Source organism: Equus quagga, chromosome 1, assembly GCF_021613505.1.
Source record: "Equus quagga isolate Etosha38 chromosome 1, UCLA_HA_Equagga_1.0, whole genome shotgun sequence".
Lineage (NCBI taxonomy): Eukaryota > Metazoa > Chordata > Mammalia > Perissodactyla > Equidae > Equus > Equus quagga.
Window position 1 is genome coordinate 170,408,269 of NC_060267.1, and position 18,296 is coordinate 170,426,564.

Here is an 18,296-nt window from a genome sequence, read left to right on the forward strand (position 1 = left end):
AGAAAACAAGATTGGCAACAGATGTTAGCTCAGGGCCAATCTTTGATTAAAAAAAAAAAAGGAAGAAGCTAGTGCACATACTTTATGTTCCATCACACCCCAATAGAATCTGGAGCAGGCCCCTGTAATCAAGACCATTAATATTTCATCAGCAATACATATAGATATTCACACTGACTGGGATAAATAAAAACTGTAAAGAGCCTCATGTTAGTTGAGGCCAGGTTTTGCCACCAATTAAATTGCAAAATAGTCCTTTAGAATTTCAGAGCTTTTTTGGATTACAGAAATAAAGACAAGTAATTATGGACATATACATGCACAGGTTACACTGTAAAGTCTCCCCTACCTCCCATGGAATATGACTAAATAGTCTTCAAGTCACTGACAGAATGTTTCTGTAAAGATGCATGTGAAAATGTTTTGGTATGTTCTGCTACAGTAAAGGTGAACACTTGATGAGAAAGACATATATTGTGCAATGTGTGTTTGTTTTACCATGTGTTTGTACTACTTTTTTGCAATTAGAAATAAATACTACTGGGGCCGGCCTGGTGGCGCAGCGGTTAAGTTCACATGTTCCACTTCTCGGCGGCCCAGGGTTCGCCAGTTCAGATCCCAGGTGCAGACATGGCACTGCTTGGCATGCCATGCTGTGGTAGGCGTCCCACATATAAAGTAGAGGAAGATGAGTACGGATGTTAGCTCAGGGCCAGGCTTCCTCAGCAAAAAGAGGAGGATTGGCAGTAGTTAGCTCAGGGCTAATCTTCCCCAAAAAGGAAAAAAAAAAAAAGGAAATACTACTACTACTGATAATAATAATAATAAAAAGCCTGAGCCCACCACAGGGAAAGAGTAGACCCAGAAGAAAAGCAGTGTGTGTTGTTAGTGTTGAAAGTCAAGACAAAAAGGAATGTCTACCAGAAAATAGAAGTCCTACTTAAATCAAAAGACAGAATGTTAAAACTGGAATTAATGGTGGCCTAAAGCATGACATGAATTGAATTCACCATAAATACAATACAGAAATAAAACTGTTAAAGTGTTTCAACATTTACAATCAGTGTAAAATTGCTTGAGAGAATAGTTCAGGGAAAATGGAAAAATCATGCAGAAAAAACGATTCCTGCACAATTAATTTGTAAAAACTAGCAAAGAAACATGTATTCTAAATGGATATCAGAATGCTCTCCAGGAGAGTGCCCCAAATAGAAGCTTAAGTTTAAATATACACAAGCAAACGGAGTGGCAAGAGGAGAACTACGTAAAATAATTTTGGGAATTCTGGATTAAACAAAGTTAAGCAGGTTTTTCTCCACCAGGATTTCTAAGAACCCTAAATAATAAATAATGTGCTTTAACAATCTCTAGGGCAGGTATAACATCTCTCTCACACTTCTTTGACCTCCAAATCCTTTTTACTTTAAAGCATTTAATAGGACTAGCATTCCACAGAACAAGAAATTGTTGGAGATGTACTTATAAATTCAGGAATTTTAAGTGGTCTTCAAGAATGAATGTCAAGAATCAACTTCTACCTCATACCTCTAATTTTCTTACCCTTATCAGTCCTTATTCAGTGCTACCTCCATGCAATGTAATCAAATCCAAAAGATCATTAATTTTGGAATTAGTAGCATAGATAATCATATAAATGAGAAAATCATGTATCTTCCCTTATACTAAACACCAAACCAAAACACACCTTAAAATAATCAATATATTCACCATTTGAAAGTATAAGTAGGCAATTTGTATAAATATTGAAATACTATACCTCATCAAATTCTTCAGTCATTTTTCTAATGATTTCTGCATTCTGCATATTTCGAAACATCTCTATTCTCACAGTACCTGTGGAAAACAGATTTTACAGTTAACCTTTTTTTATTCCATGCTAAGCATTAAATTTAATCTGACCACTGTTTGAAAAGGTTTATACGAAAGTCTTGAGGTTTTCTTTTCCTCTCTCAAACTCCTGGTTATTCTAAAAAAGTCTCTTGTTTAAGAACTTCAAAGTTCTTTACACATTAAAAAACCCTGAACGTTATACGAATTAGATAAGTATAAGGAAAAATATTGAGAGGAGTGTCGGGGAAGGAAAAGACAAAGACATAAAACAATGAATTTATACTGTAAGGAGGACTCGAAGCATTGACTTCAATACATACTAGTAATATCCAGACATATAGCTGCCTGCCTTGGTCTGAAAAACATCCAAGTATAGAGAGTATTTTCTTGCTTCATGGTTCCTTCTGATATTCTTTATCATCAGAATATTCCTCTATAAATTATGCCTAAATGTCCCTTAATCTGTTAACACATTTCATTTAAATCTGTTTTCTCTGAACATGAAAAGTTGCTCAATAACTTCTACATAAGTATCAAAGAAAAAGTTAACCCCTTTCTCATCTCATTCTTTCATACTACTTTTTTAGACCTCAAAATGATTACGTAAATATTATCACTTAAAAGAATGACAAGAGTGGTATATATCAAACACTTGCATTAAAAATTAACGTAATTTAAAGAAACTGAAATAAGATTCAAAATGAATTTTGAGTACAGAGGATCCAGGCCTAATAATTAAATGAGGTTCAGTCCCAACTGTATAAATGTAAAATATTCAAGTTAAAAATCACAACAATACGATTCAACGAATCAGTAAGAAAATACCCTATAACCTCTGACAGGCTTCCTGTCAGTGATTACAAGCTCCAATTCAAATCACATTTAGGAGTGTAAGAAGGAAGAGTCTCTGAAATGTACTGTACTCTTATAGGAAAGAGGATGAAGCAGAACAGCCACTAAAAGTCATCAAAGAATAGTCTTAGAGTCCCAACAAAAACTACAACGGCACATTTGGCACATTAAACTGAATTTCACATAATTTTTACTAATTTGTAAAATGAGAAAAAGGATATCTGTCCTATCTTTAGTCAGAACCACTTTTTAAGCAGGTTTTAGTTACGTGATATATAGCTCTCTCATTCCTTTTTAGGACGCTTAATTCATTAAGTAGTACCACCTACAGGTATCCCCTATATCCAGCTTTAGGGATGAGAGAGTCTAGGTTGGGAGGTAGATGAAAGGGAAAAATATTTTTACAGAGTTCTTCCTCAACATGCAATTTCCTAAACAACATGGGAAATTTTTACATTGTGATTTTATTTTTTTACGCAAACAACAGTATTTAAGATAGTACTGAACACAGGTTGTTTATGCACTATAATATAGTCTTTCTTTTCAGAGGATTTTTAAAAATTAAACTGGAAACATTAAGCTGTTAATTATAAATTATCTCAAGTAAAAGTAACTTTCTGTCAGACATTCTTAAAATCACTCAAATTAAACAAAACTGTTTAAGTGTATATAACCTTGTTTGGATCATGAACTATTTTGTCGATCTGAAACAAGATTCCCGTAGAAAAAAAGCATGTAATTTCAGGGGTTGTTTCACAGTACTCTTGATAAGTAAAATTACATTCATAACTATTAAACAAGCTAAAGAAGTAAACTTAGATTTTTTTAAGTTATTAAACATGGTAACAGTCGTTCTTGGGGAGATGGAAATAATTTACATTTTGATTGGAGTGTCCTTACACGGTTTATGCAATTGTCAAAAGTCATCAATCTGTATACTTAAGGTGTGTAAACTTTAATGTATGGAAATTATATCTTGGGGACGGTCCGGTGGTGCAGTGGTTAAGTGCACACGTTCCGCTTCGGAGGCCCGGGGTTTGCCAGTTTGGATCCCGGGTGCGGACATGGCACTGCTCAGCAAGCCATGCTGTAGTAGGCGTCCCACATAAAAAGTAGAGGAAGATGGGCAACGGATGTTAGCTCAGGGCCAGTCTTCCTCAGCAAAAAGGGGAGGATTGGCAGCAGATGTTAGCTCAGAGCTAACCTTCCTCAAAAAAAGAAAAAATTATATCTTGCTAAAGTTGACTTTTTAAAAACTCTAAAAGAACAACACTAATCCTACTATTTTAGCAATAAGTTACACTGTCATTGTTAAAATACATTCAGTGTAAATAATGCTCAATTCTATTTTCATGATTGATAAGGCAGTTTTCAGATACAATGGAGTCTTAACTATCATTTCAATAACTAGCTATGTTAGTTCATAAAGGGACTGTTTCATCACATTAATTTAATGTCATAAAATGAAAAGCAACAAAACAGTACCTAGCATTAAAAGCAATATGAAAAAACAACCTCATGCTTAGCATCTTTAAAGGGGACTATCATATACAAAAAACAATTACTAATAAAATAAAATCAGACGTTTGAAGCCATAATTTTGAAAATGAACAGAAGCTTGTTACTGAGATTTTTTTTCAAAGAGGAAAATCCTTCTGCTGCCACAATGATTATTCCAAAGATTAGCCTATTTACTTACTTTCCAACTGTTCATTCTTCTCCAGTTGGGTCCCATAACTCTACTAAAACTGCTTCCTCACACCAATTATCTCCTAATTGCTACACCAAACAGTCTTTCCGTAGTAATATCCTATCTATTCTATTTAAAGCATTTGCTCGTTATATTGGTTTCTATAGCACTACATCCTTGTACTGTATTCTCTGATGACTTATTTTGATTTCTTTCACTTACTTTCAGTGGCAATTTCAAAGTTCTGTCCAATACATTCTTCTTGGTCCCTTTTTACATTTTCTAACTTGGAAATGGCCTCCATCTAGCTCATCCAAAAGAGAAAATAGGGCAGAGACCACTTCTATTAATCTTTGTATTCGCCCCAGTTCTTTGAAAAATGCCCAACATCTTAGGCTTTTCTTTCTTCCTATTAAGCTTTTTTTGACAAAGGAAAAAGTCTTGGTGTAATTCAAGACTAGTACTCAAAATAAATTAAAAAGCTAATCTCAGTTCACCATTGCATCCTTGGATCTTAAAGAAGCATATTTCTAATAGAAGATTATTTAAGTTTACAGATAAGAAAGGTAAATTAAAGATCCAAAATAATTCAGATTTATGGAAACATAAACATCTGAAAATAAAGAATGGGAAAAAAATAAAAGATTATCTTCCACTCTCTTCAACACTAACAACGTTTCTGTGAGAATCCTGAAAGGATAACCTACCAACATACACATTTTATATTAAAAAATTAAGGGTTCTTTGAGCAGGCCCTCCTAACAAGATTGTACTTCTGGTGGAGATGAACAAACTTTCAAAATTGTCATTTTTAACTATGAATAATTCCAGAAACAGAAGTAACATCAGAAAGCTACCATCAAGTTCTTGATCATTTAAATTATGTCAAACTGCTGGTGAGAGCATAATTTGATACACTCTCATGGTATGAAATTTGGCAAATGTCTACCAAAATTACAAAATTTATATACTCTTTGGCCTTGATGATGTATTTGTTGCAAAGCATCCATAAACTCACAGATGTGCAAAATAATGAATGTAAAGCTTATTCACTGAAGCACTGTTTGTAATAGCAAAAAAGGAAGAAAGCTCATATGCCCATAAATAAGAATTTGATTAAATAAGTAAAAGTGCTGATGATAACAACAATGGTGGTGGCAGCTAATATTTGTGTGTTCACTATCTGCCAGGCATTGTGCTGAATAAGCCCTTGAAGTTAACACATTTAATCTTCACAAACATCTTTTGAAGAATCTACTATTTTTCTTCCATTTTACAGATGAGAAAATTGAAGCACGTAGAGATTTCACAACTTACAAGAGGGGTTTCCTAGTAGCAGATCCATGGTCTACATGTGGATAGTCTGGCTACATAGTCCATCACTAACCATTTCTCTTAACTGACTTAAGGTCAATGGATGTCATGGAGCTGTCAAAAACAATAAACCTGCCTATGATTGATATGAAAAGATCTGTAGGATATATTCAAACATGAAAAAAGAAGGGATATATATGTATTTGACTGTATATGCATTAAAATATTTCTGGAAAGATATGAAAACATCTGGCAAAACTGGTTGCCTCTGGGAAACATAAATATGTGGTTGAGGTTTAGAGACGTACTTGAGACATTATACTGCATACCTTTTGCATTTCCTGAAATTTGAACAAAAGGAATATATTACTCAAACAAAATGAACACATTTCCAATAAAAAATATGTTAAAAACTAAACTGAAAGACTGCTCTTAAATCTTGCCCATCGAGCATTTCTATAGTCACTATCAATAAACATTCATTAGAGGGCAGGCATAAGAATGATCAACACATGAGCCAGCTCTGGTGGCCTAGTGGTTAAGTTTGGCATGCTCTGCTTCAGTGGCCCGGGTGCAGACCTACACCACTTGTCTGTCAGTGGCCATGCTGTGGCAGCGGCTCACATACAAAATAGAAGAGGACTGGCAACAGGTGTTAGCTCAGGTCAAATCTTCATCAGCCAAAAAAAAAGAATGATCAAAGTAAGTTTCCCAAAAATGTGAAATTTTATGTTTTTTACCAGCTATAATACAACACAAAAGATGGATTTGAAAAGCAATAGGAAAATAGGGCTGGAGAACATCCCCTTGAATAATTAGCAATAGAGACAACAATAAAGAGACTGTAATTGTGGTTACAGCAATCACAACATATACTAGAATCCCCAAGAAGTCATCCTAAAGTGGTTTAAAGTCTTTGGAATCCAGGGGCTGACCCAGTAGCTGAGTAGTTAAGTTTGTGTACTCCACTTTGGCATCCCAGGGTTTCGCCAGTTCGGATCCTGGGTGCGGACATGGCACCACTCGTCAGGCCACACTGAGGTGGCATCCCACATGCCACAACTAGAAGGACCCACAACTAAAAATATACGACTATGTACTGGGGGGATTTGGGGGAAAAAGGCAGGAAAAAAAAAAAGATTGGCAACAGTTGTTAGTTCAGACGACAATCATTAAAAAAAAAAAAGTCTTTGGAATCCAACACAGTAGGGTTTAAATCTCAGCTCCACCAGTTACTAAGCTATGGGACACTAGAAAAGTCAATTGTTCAGATGAACAAATTTAAAATGGTGATAAATACCACTTCAGACCAGGGATGTTTTGTTCAAAGCTGTAATTTCCAGTGCCTGGAATACCGCTTAGCACAAAGGAGGCATGCAACACATATTTGTTGAACAAATGACTAAGGATGATATAAGAACTAAATGAGATAACAAATGTAAAGTATTTAGCACTGTACCTGTAGCATGTAAGATACTCAGTTAGTATTAGGCTCTCCCACTTTGAGCATTCATTTGTTCATAGATTATTGTACCCATTTTAAAGGCTAGCTAAAAGCTCTAGTTCCTTAGTTGAGGTCGACTGGAAGCCAAATTCCTACTTGAGCATGCTGCCACATTAATGCTGTTTGGAGAATGAGACCAGCCACCTCTTTTATTCCAGAACGAGGGAAAGTCATTCCAGCAGTTTTACCATCACCCAGACCTGTAGCCTCCACCTCCAGAATGGAGACAATCAGATACAATAGCACTTAATATCCCTGTTCAAAATGCCTAGAACCCACTGTAGGGAGTTAAGGGAATAAAGAAGTCATTGTCTGAAAAGTCAAGGGGAACTAGAAAACTGTCTTATCCCCATATATATAAGCCCATGGCTTAGAGAACTGTCTCACCTTATCTTGCTCAGCCATTTTCAACTCTACCCCTCCTCTATTCTATGATGCCAGCCACAGCAGGAACTCTAGCCTTCTTTGTATCCTTCCAACTTGGTACAGACAGGCAGAAGAGAAGACTGAAGGCAGAGAGAACTTTACTTAGCAGCAAAACAATTTATCCAAATATAACAAAAGGCTTTTAAGTTTACAGTTTTTATGACACAGTAACATTATGGCTCACTCAAAATTACTGAACTTGGGTGTGGTGGAAATACATTAATATTGCCTAAGAGCACTTAGCAGAGAGCCTTCCAAACAGCAAAAGCTTTCTAAGTAACTGTTCTATGTATGAAACAGCTTTTTAAGTCTTTTCTTTTAGAGAGTGGATTATGGAGTCTTCATAAATAAAATCTAATTCGGTGATGGACCAGAGATAATCCAAGCATACGACAATACAATTTTTCGGTAGTCTCGTTTTTTATTTTATATAATAATACAGCAGGTTATGAATCAAAATAAAATGGAGAAAGACTGAAAATAAATATGAATAAATTAGTAGCAAAAATCTGAGTCAGGACACAAGAAATGCTAAGGCTACTAAAATCGTGACGGATTCACTAAAGAAACATCTACATACCAAAATGTAGGACTTAACCATAACCTACGATTGCACTGACTATGTAAGAGTCTTTTTCGAGATCTGAGGAGAGGGAGTAGGAGAAAGGTGGAGAAAGGTAGAGAAAGAGACAGATACTTTGGTTGCCTTTTAACGAGCATTGCAAGCTTAATTAAAAATATCTTGGGATGTATGTGATCTGTTTAGGTAGTACGCATAAAAATGGAAAAAAAACTACCTGACAGGTTATTATAAATAAAGATACACTTTCGGAAACTTATAAATATTTCAAAATGTCTTAAAAATAAAAATTGTTGTGATTATATCTCCAGTGACGAGTCTGTCTCTAGATGGCAGCCTGCACTTTGTAACATTCCTTGCAAAAAGCTAATATACTTCTTCCTCTGTAAATACAAAAGGTAGGTGAAACATCAAACCAAATGCTCAAAAAGAAAAATCACATACTGGCACTGTGAGTACCAATTAATGGTCTTTCAAGACTGCATAGGGTACATTTCAGCCATGTCAAGAACAGATAAATTTCCTAAATATTAGAATTTCAAATTTTGGAACTTAGTTGAGTCATGCTAGTACAGCCCAGGGCCAAAAGCAAGCACTGTCCTAGAGCTATAACCTTTCAAACTATTTTCATCAACTCTTCAACAACTATTAAAATAACTTCATCTTCAGTGCTAGTGCTGTTCACATAAGACAAGACTTAGAGGAAGGACAGTGAGGAAAATAAACTTATTTTTTAAAATGTCTGTTGGCTACCTCAGGCTCTATTACTAACATTAATATGATTCAAGACAGGCAGGGCTCCTTAATCTGTAGCACATAGATTCCTATCTATAAACCTTTGAAACTGAACGGAAATTTCAGTCTATGCACTTTTGTAGAGAAAGGCCCAAAATTTTCAGGACATTAAGGAATTTGAGGACTCAAAAAAGTAAAACTTATGCATTAGAGGAAAAATATCAGCCAAAGATTTTTGGTCTTACAGAATTGAAGGGAGAAATAAAATGTCGACAGCAAAGAAAAGTTCTAGAGAAGACAACCTTCATAGCATGGTATGAAAAAGCAGACTTTTGACTGGGGAAATGGAGAAAAGAAAAGGCTGAACTCTTTTCCCTTCTAAAAAATCAGGCAATGAGTGAAATGGTATCATTTAAGGAGAGCCAGGTTTCATCTCTAAGTGGTGAAGGAAAAAAAGTACAAGGGAACTTCCCCATAATATTATATGGATCCATATACTCAGAGTGAAAATTTTAATTTATCAAGTATCTTGTTTATAGCCAACACTACATATTTGACTCCAATTACAAATAATATATGCAAGATAATTTAGGATTTAAACATTTGAGATTATTTGACAGTTTCTTATCAAACTGCATATAAATGACCAAGTCCTGTTTCTTTACCCTGTGCTTCAAAGTTACATCACTAAGAGGTCTCAAACAATCCCAAGCATACTTTTGTGAAGTCCCTCTTAGAATTTTAAATCTAAGACTTCCTCAACTCATCTTTTGTCTAGAATACTTCTTTTCCTATCTTATCAAGCTTTTATGTATGCGATTAAAGAGGAAAAAAAAGCTAACTGGTTGGGTTTAATTAAAAAACCTCAGAGATTTCATTAAATTGAATTCTCTGGCATTTTTTTAAATATACTTTTTATTTTAGAATAGTTTTAGACTGAAAGAAAAGTTACACAGTACAGAGGTTCCCAGATACACCTCAAATTGATAACATTATTTTCACCCAGTTTTATTGGAAAATAATTGACATACATCACTGTATAAGTTTAAGATGTATAGCATGATGGTTTGATTTACATATACTGTGAAATAATTACCACAATAGGTTTAGTTAATATCCGTTATCTCACATAGATACAATAAAAAGAAAAGGAAGGGGCCGGCCCCATGGCATAGTGGTTAAGCTCAGTGTGCTCTGCTTTGGCGGCCCAGGATCATGGATTCAGACCCCAGGCACAGGCCTACACCACTCATCAGCCATGCTGTGGCAGCAACCCACATACAAAATAGAGGGTGACTGGCACAGGTGTTAGCTCAGGGCTAATCTTCTTCAAGCAAAACAAAAAAATAAATAAATAAATAAATTTCTCCTTATGATGAGAACTCTTAGGATCTACTCTCAACAACTTTTCTATATATCATACAGCAGTATTAACTATAGTCATCATGTACATTACATCCCTAATATTTACTTATGTTATAACTGGAATTTTTTACGTTTTGGCTATCTTCCTCCAATTCCCCCTCCCCCAACCCTGATAACATTAACTAAAAGTCATATACTGTATTTGGATTTTCTTAAGTTTCTACCTAATATCCTTTTTCTGTTCTAGAATCTCATCCAGAAAACCACAAAAAGTGGTAGTTGTCATGTCTCCTTAGACTCCTGTATACACTGTGACACTTTCTCAGACTTTGTTTTTGATGACTGTGACGATTTTAAGGAGCAGCGGTCAGGTATTTTGTAAAATGTCTTTCAATTTGGGTTTGTCTGATGTTCTTCTCACGGTTAGATATGGCTTACGGGTTTTTGAGGAGAAGATCAAAAAGATAAAGCGCCTTTCTAATCACATCAAAACAAGGTATATGCTATCAACATGACTAAACACTATTGATTATTAATCATGATCATCTAGCTGAAGTAGTATTTGTTAGGTTTCTCCACTGTACAAATTACACTTTTTCCCTTTTTCTATACTGCCCTCTTTGGAAGGAAGTTACTCTGTACAGCCCACACATAAGGACTGGGGGGTTTTGCTTCATTTTCATGAGGTTTATGTAGGTATCTACATAAATTATTTTGAATTCTTCTACACAGAAGATGTGTCTATTCTCACCCATTTGTTTCATTATTCAATCATTTATTTATATCAGTATGGACTCAGGAAAGTTTTATAATTCGGGTTATAATCCAGTTCTACGATATTTATTTTGTTGCTCAAATTGTTCCAGCTTTAGCCATTGAGGGCTCTTTCAGTTGGCTCCTGTATCTTTTTGACATACCCTCATCATTTGTTTTGTTTTCTTTGAGCATTTGTTTACTTTTGGACACCATGAAATGCTCCAAGCTCACCTTGTATATTCCCTGTCCCAGTCCTAGAACCTAACATTTCTTCAGAGAGCCCTGGTTTCTTTTATTGGAGAATGGAATTAGAAACCAACATCTAGGTACTAGATGTGCTCCTTGCTGCTGGCTCACTGCTAGTGAGATGTCATTTCTTTTAGGCCCTCTCAGCTGAAAGAACAAGGAAATATATATGTCTGTGTCTCCTAGTGTGTATACAAACATATCTATAAATATTCCTATATGTAGCCATCTATATCTCTATTAAGCTGTATATGAGTTATACTAATGCCTTCAATTCCATTACAACATGAGTCATTCTAGCGTCCTCCTCTTGCTTACCCATAATCTTTGACTCCAACAGTAAAAAATCTGGTTCCCACCATCAACCATATATTTACCTAATTTTTCAACTCCAGTATACACGTATAGTGACTTCAGAACTGGTAACTTTAAACCCATGGGAAACAATTTTCCCAACCAGAGTACAGTACTTACATACAGTTCCTTTTGCCTTCAGTCATATAGTCTCTACTCACTTCTTCATTTACTTAGGAGAACATCTTTTCCCCAAATCCCTTCAGTGAGTTTATTTCGTATATTTTTAAAACACTTAGATTCTTTTGTCATAGTCTATATCCATCTTGGGATGACCTCATCATAAGTGATTTTTTTTAAAAGTTGGCATGCATCAATGTTTATTCTTTGTGCTGTAAAGTCTATGGGTTTTGAGAAATGCATAATATCATGTATCCACCACTACAGTATCATACATAACACTTTCACCACACCCTAATCCTGTGATTCACCTATTCAACCCTCCCTCCTCCCCCAAATCCTGGCAAACACTGATCTGTTTGCCATCTCTACAGTTTTGCCTTTTCCAGAATGTCATATAAAGTGGAATCAAACAGTATGGAACCCTTTCAAACTGGCTTCTTTCACTCAGCAATATCCACTTAAGATTCATCTACACTTTTGCATGGTTTGAGAGCTCATTTCTTTGTATCACCAAACAGTATTCCAGAGTATGAATGTACCACACAGTTTATCCATTTCATTTACTGAAGGACATCTTGGTTGCTTCCAGTTTGGGGCAATTATGAATATAATTACTATAAACATTCACATGCAGGTTTTTGTGTGGACATAAATTTCAAATCAGTTGGGCAAATACCTAAGAGTGTAGATTCTATAGTGAGGCTATAGTTAAGCTTTGTTAAGAAACTGTCAGATTCTCTTCCAAGGTGGCTATACCATTTTTCCATTCCCACCAACAATGAATTCCTGTTGCTGCACATCCTTGACAGTAATTAGTATTGCCAATTTTTTGGATTTTAGCCATTCTAATAGCTGCAAAGTGATATCTTATTGTTTTAATTTGCATTACAGTAATGACAACTGATGTTAAGCATCTTTTCATATGCTTATTTGCCATCTGTTTATCTTTTTCAGGGAGATGTCTGTTGAGATCCTTTGCCCACCTTTTTATTGCACTGTTTATCTTCTTATTGTTGAGTTTTTAGAGTTCTTTGTATATTTTGAATATAACTCCTTTAACATACATGTTTCATAAATGTTTTCTCCCAGTCTGTGACTTCTTGCAGAACAGAAAAACTTTTAATTTCAGTAAAGTCTAACTTGCCAAGTTTTTCTTTCATGGATTGTGCTCCTAGTGATTATATCTAAAAATCTCATCACTGAACCCAAGGTCATATGGTGTTTTCTTTTAGAAGTTTATACTTTTGCATTTTATATGACCTATTTTGAGTTAACTTTTGAATAAAGGGGTAAAATCAGTAGATTATATTTGTGTGATTCCTGTAATATTTTTTAAAGAATAATTTAGGGTATAAAAATTTGATGTATATATACAACAACTCTTTAGAAATCCACTGGAAAGAGGAGGATAAAATCTACCAAAATATTTCAGGTTCCATTCTCTGCTTATTTTAATAGTTTTTACCCTGTTGTCTGTATATCCAACAGTTTTTACTAAATGACAAACTCATAAGGATTATCTGTGGTTTTCACTGTACTGTACCTAAAACAGTACCTGTATATGTCTATATTCAAAAGCTCTCCCAAAAACATGAGAATAATAAGAAATTAAGACTTGTAATTAGTCCTATGAGATTCAAAGTCCATGAAAGTAGAAATTATCTTACAACAATATAAAAAATACATAGGCAAAATACGTCCAAAGTGTGGAAGTTTTAAAATTATGAGTTACATTTACACACATACACCATTATCCAAGGGAAGAAGCCACTATACATTGATATATACAAGTTATGATTATGGTAATATTGTAAACAATGTTATTTATATAAATCCTCTTTCTGAAATGCTAATATGAAAAATTTTGAAATTACTAGGATAAAAACGAAATAAAAGCAGAAATCCAAAATATACAAGGAACACTGAAATCACTTTTTCTATGATAACACTTGATGAGCCTGCAATGCATAAGTTGGGAGTTCTGAGATGAAGGGTCTAAAAGAAACAACTCTTCTATGAAGTGGGGACTCAAAGAATTTCACCTCTACGTTAAGTTAAACCAGCAATAAATCTAACATCTCATACTCTGCAGACTACAAAGAAAGTTCTTTTGGTACTCTGTGAAAGGAGATAAACGTACCTGAGAGGTAGTAATAAAAACTGGTGCTCGCAAATATCCTAAAATCACATAATCTGATCCAGAAAACTCCAAACTGTATTTAGTTACAAATGGTCCTACATTGGTAGCACCCCTGGGCATCTGTCTAGCAAAGGATAAATGCTCTCCAGAGGAATGTACCTTTACCCTGGACTTTAAATAAATTTGAGAGAAACCATGGAGCTTGGAATAAAAAGTAACTAAACATACCAAGAAGAAAGGCAATACGCAAAAAATCAGCAAAAAACCACCCCCACAGAAACAGACTCGCAAAGACTTAAAGTATTAGAATGATCAGATACAGATTGTAAAAGAAAGAAATTTACCATGTTACAAAAAGAAAATACAAGACTGAATATCCACGGGGAACAATTCCATGGACTTTTTCTTTAAAAAAGAACCAACTAGCTAAAATTTCTAGAAATGGACAATATAGTAACTAAAATAGATTGGCACAGGTGAAAAAAAGAGTAAGTGGTAAACTGGAAGATAGAGGGAAAATTATACAGAAAGCAGCACAGAAATTAACAAATACAAAAAGGTACATAGAAGACAGTATGCAAAGTTTAAGGAAAGCTACTGAGGAAGAAGAGAACTAAAATGAGAAGAAGCAATATTTAAAGAGATAACTGATGAAAGACACCAATCTGGAGAAATATGTTCTATACCTAGAACATAATACAGTCAAATTGCAAAATACCAGAAACAAAGAGAAAAATCTTAAACTTTGGGAAAAACAAGTAATGAAAGAGAGAAAAATGATTATTCCAAGTTCTCAACAATACAAGCCAGAAGACAATGAAATATCTTCAGTGTGCTAAAAGAAAATAACTGCCAATATTAAATTATATACCCATTAAAATACCTTTTAAGAAATGAAGACAAAAAAATTTTCAAAGTCCAACAGAGTCTGTACACTCACTAAGAGAACCTCAAGGAAATTTCTAAATACTCGCTTCAGGCAGAAGTGATCCTAGATATATATGACATGAAGAAAAAATAAAGAATAAATAAAGTGGCATAAATATGAGTAAAGCTAAATAATAATTTTATTTTCTAAAAATAATAATAGTGACTATGAGAAAACTAGATAGATTTAAATTACAAGTCAAGGAAGTAAGTAAATGGAATTACGGTGTTCTAGGTCCTAGTAATAGCTGGGAAAAGGGTAAAAGTACTAATTGCCTTTAGATTTTGATATGTTAAGTATGGCTTCTATAATTTCTAGGGTAACCATTAAATTAAGGAGAATAAAAACAGTCAAAGAAGTAGAGAGGAAGAAAAATAATTCTTTTGGATTCAAACAATCTAAAGGCAAGAAAGAAGAGAAAAATAAAAAAAATATAAAGCAGACAGGACAAAGAACAAGCATTGGTTCAATATAAACTCAAATACCCAGTGATACCATTAAATGTAAAAAGAATTAAGTGACACACTTAAAAGAAAAACAATTTTCAGACTGAATTAGAAAAAATACAATGCAGCTATATGTTGTTTACAAAAGGCATCTAAGAGGTAGGGACATAAGAACAATGAAAGGGAAAAAAAGAAAAAGTTGGGCCAGAAAACTAGGAAAAGTGGTGTGCTTCATTAATATTCAAATAAATAGACTTTTAGAAAAAAGTATTGTGAGAGATAAAGAGGAACATTAAAAATAAAATATTTGAGTTATAAGAAATATCTGAATATTTGCACCTAATAACATGGGGGCAGGGCAGGAGGAGGCATTCCAAGAGAAATCAAGAAGAAATATATAAATCCACAATCATGATGTGAGATTTAATATATTGCCCTCAGTAAGTGCTAGAAAGCAAACAATAGATAAGAAGGATATAAAATATTTTAACACAATTATTGAACAACCTTAACCTAACGCACACAACTGCACCTAGAAAATACATAAGACACTAAGACACACGGATTCTAAGCACACATGTAACATTTCAAAAAGTGGTCATATGACCTTAAAACAAGTCTACACAAATTTGAAAGGACTTAATACAGACTATTTTCTCTGGCCTCAAATTCAGTTAGGCTAAGAAGAAGTCAATATGAAAAGCTAACCAGAAAAATCTCATCTTTGGAAATTAAGAAACATGCTTTTAAGTAACCCATGAGTCAAAGAAAAAACAATTAGAAAACATTTCAAGGGGCTGGCCTGGTGGTGTAGTGGTTAAGTTTGTACACTCTGCTTCAGCAGCCCATGGTTCGTGGGTTCGGATCCTGGGTACAGACCTACACAATGCTCATCAAGCCACGCTGCAGTGGCACCCCACATAAAAAACAGAGGAAGACTGGCACAGATGTTAGCTCAGGGACAATCTTCCTCAAGCAAAAAGAGGAAGACTGGCAACAGCTGTTAGCTCAGGGTCAAACTTCCTGACCAAAAAAAAAAAAGAGAGAAAACATTTTGAATTAAACTAATGAAAGGGAACACCACAAAAAATTATACACATTAAAAACATAAGAGGATATTGCAAACAACTTCATTAAAGAAACTTGAAGATTTAGATGAAATGGAAAAGTTCCTAGAAAAATATGGCTTGTCAAAATAATAAAACACCTGAATAGTGCTAAATCAGTTAAAGAAATTCAATCAGTAGTTTAAAACCTTCCAACAAAAAAGATCTCAGACCCACATGGTTTCAATAGCAAATTTTACCAAGTGTTCTGGAAACAAATAATTCCAATCCCATATACTCTTCCAGAAAACAGAAAAAGAGGATAGTCTTCACAATTCATTTTATGAAGTTAGCAAAGCCTTGATAAAATCTGAAATGGAAAAGAATGAAAAGGGAAAACTGTAGGCCAATCTCATTGATAAATACAAACGTAAAAAATCCTAAACAAAATATCAGCAAACCAAATGTAGCAATAATTTTAAAAATATATCATGATCGGGGCTGGCCCCGTGGCCGAGTGGTTAAGTTTGCGCGCTCCGCTGCAGGCAGCCCAGTGTTTCGTTGGTTCGAATCCTGGGCGCGGACATGGCACTGCTCATCAAACCATGCTGAGGCAGTGTCCCACATGCCACAACTAGAAGGACCCACAATGAAGAATATACAACTATGTACCAGGGGGCTTTGGGAGGAAAAAAATAAAAACTTAAAAAATATATATATATATAAATATATATATCATGGTCAAGTTGAATTCACTTCAGGAAAGCATACTAGATTTAACATTAAAAGATCAATGTAGCCAGGTATGAGGGGTGGAAAGTTGAGGGGGAGGATTGAAAGGAGGAGCACAGGGGGGATGTTTAGGGCACTGAAATTACTCTTTTTGATACTACAATGGTGGACACATACCAGGCATTTGTCAAAACCCACAGAACTTCACAGAACAAAGAGTGAACCCTAATGTAAACTATGGATTTTAGTTAACAATAATTTATCAATATTGGTTCATCAACTGTAACAAATGTACTACACTAATGCTAAGACGTTAATAGGGATACTGTGGGGAGGAGAGGAGGGTATATGGGAACTCTATAATTTTGGCTTAATTTTTTTGTAAACCTAAAAAAAAGACATTACTTATTATGAATTTTTTAAATGCCTAAAGTCCAGAAAAATTTAGTAACAGATGTATAAGACCTTTTCATTCATATACAAAAATACTCTCTGAAACATTGAAAGAAAATAAATATTTAAATAAATGGAGAAAAATATACAATGATCATGAATTGGGAGACTCAATTTTATAAAGATGTAAATTCCTCCCTCCACTAATGTATAGCAGTAGTTCTCAACCTTTGTGTGTGTGTCCTGTCCCAACCTCACCTCAGTTACAAACAATGAAGGTTGGGGTAGTGTGCTACTTGCATTTAGTGGGTAGGAGCCAGGGATGTTGCTATATATTCTACAATGCAGGAAAGCTCCCCACAACAAAGAATTATCCAGCCCAAACTGTCAATAGTGTTGAGGTTGAGAAATCTGACATATAAATTCAATATAATTCCATTCAAAACTTCAGCAAGTTTTTTCCTTGTTTTTTTTTGGGGTGGGGTGGGGGCGGAGTTGAGGAAGATTCACCCTGAGCTAATATCTGTTGCCAATCTTCCTCTTTTTCTAGGTGAGCCACTGCCACAGCATGACAGATGAGTGTGTAGGTCCGCACCTGGGAACCGAACCTGGGCCATTGAAGTGAAGCATGCCTAACTTAACCGTTAGGCCACCAGGGCTGGTCCAAAACTCCAACAAGTTTTTTGATGGAACTCGACAAACTAATACTAAAATATGTATGAAAATACAAAAAGGCCAAGAAATTTCTACTCAAGAAACTCTAAACAGACTAAATATTAGACTAGAGAGGCCAGAAAAACTCTACCCTGTAAATA

General features: G+C 34.8%; 1 protein-coding gene across 2 annotated transcripts in view; it reads right to left on the reverse strand.

The window, feature by feature from the left end:
• STAG1 (stromal antigen 1) overlaps window positions 1-18,296 on the reverse strand; it is a 366,619-nt gene that overhangs the window by 180,154 nt on the left and 168,169 nt on the right. For both annotated transcript variants that reach the window (XM_046647396.1, XM_046647405.1), the window contains one exon: window positions 1,778-1,854. In XM_046647396.1, coding sequence (XP_046503352.1) covers window positions 1,778-1,854 — 77 coding nt within the window. The remainder of the gene's footprint in view (window positions 1-1,777; window positions 1,855-18,296) is intronic.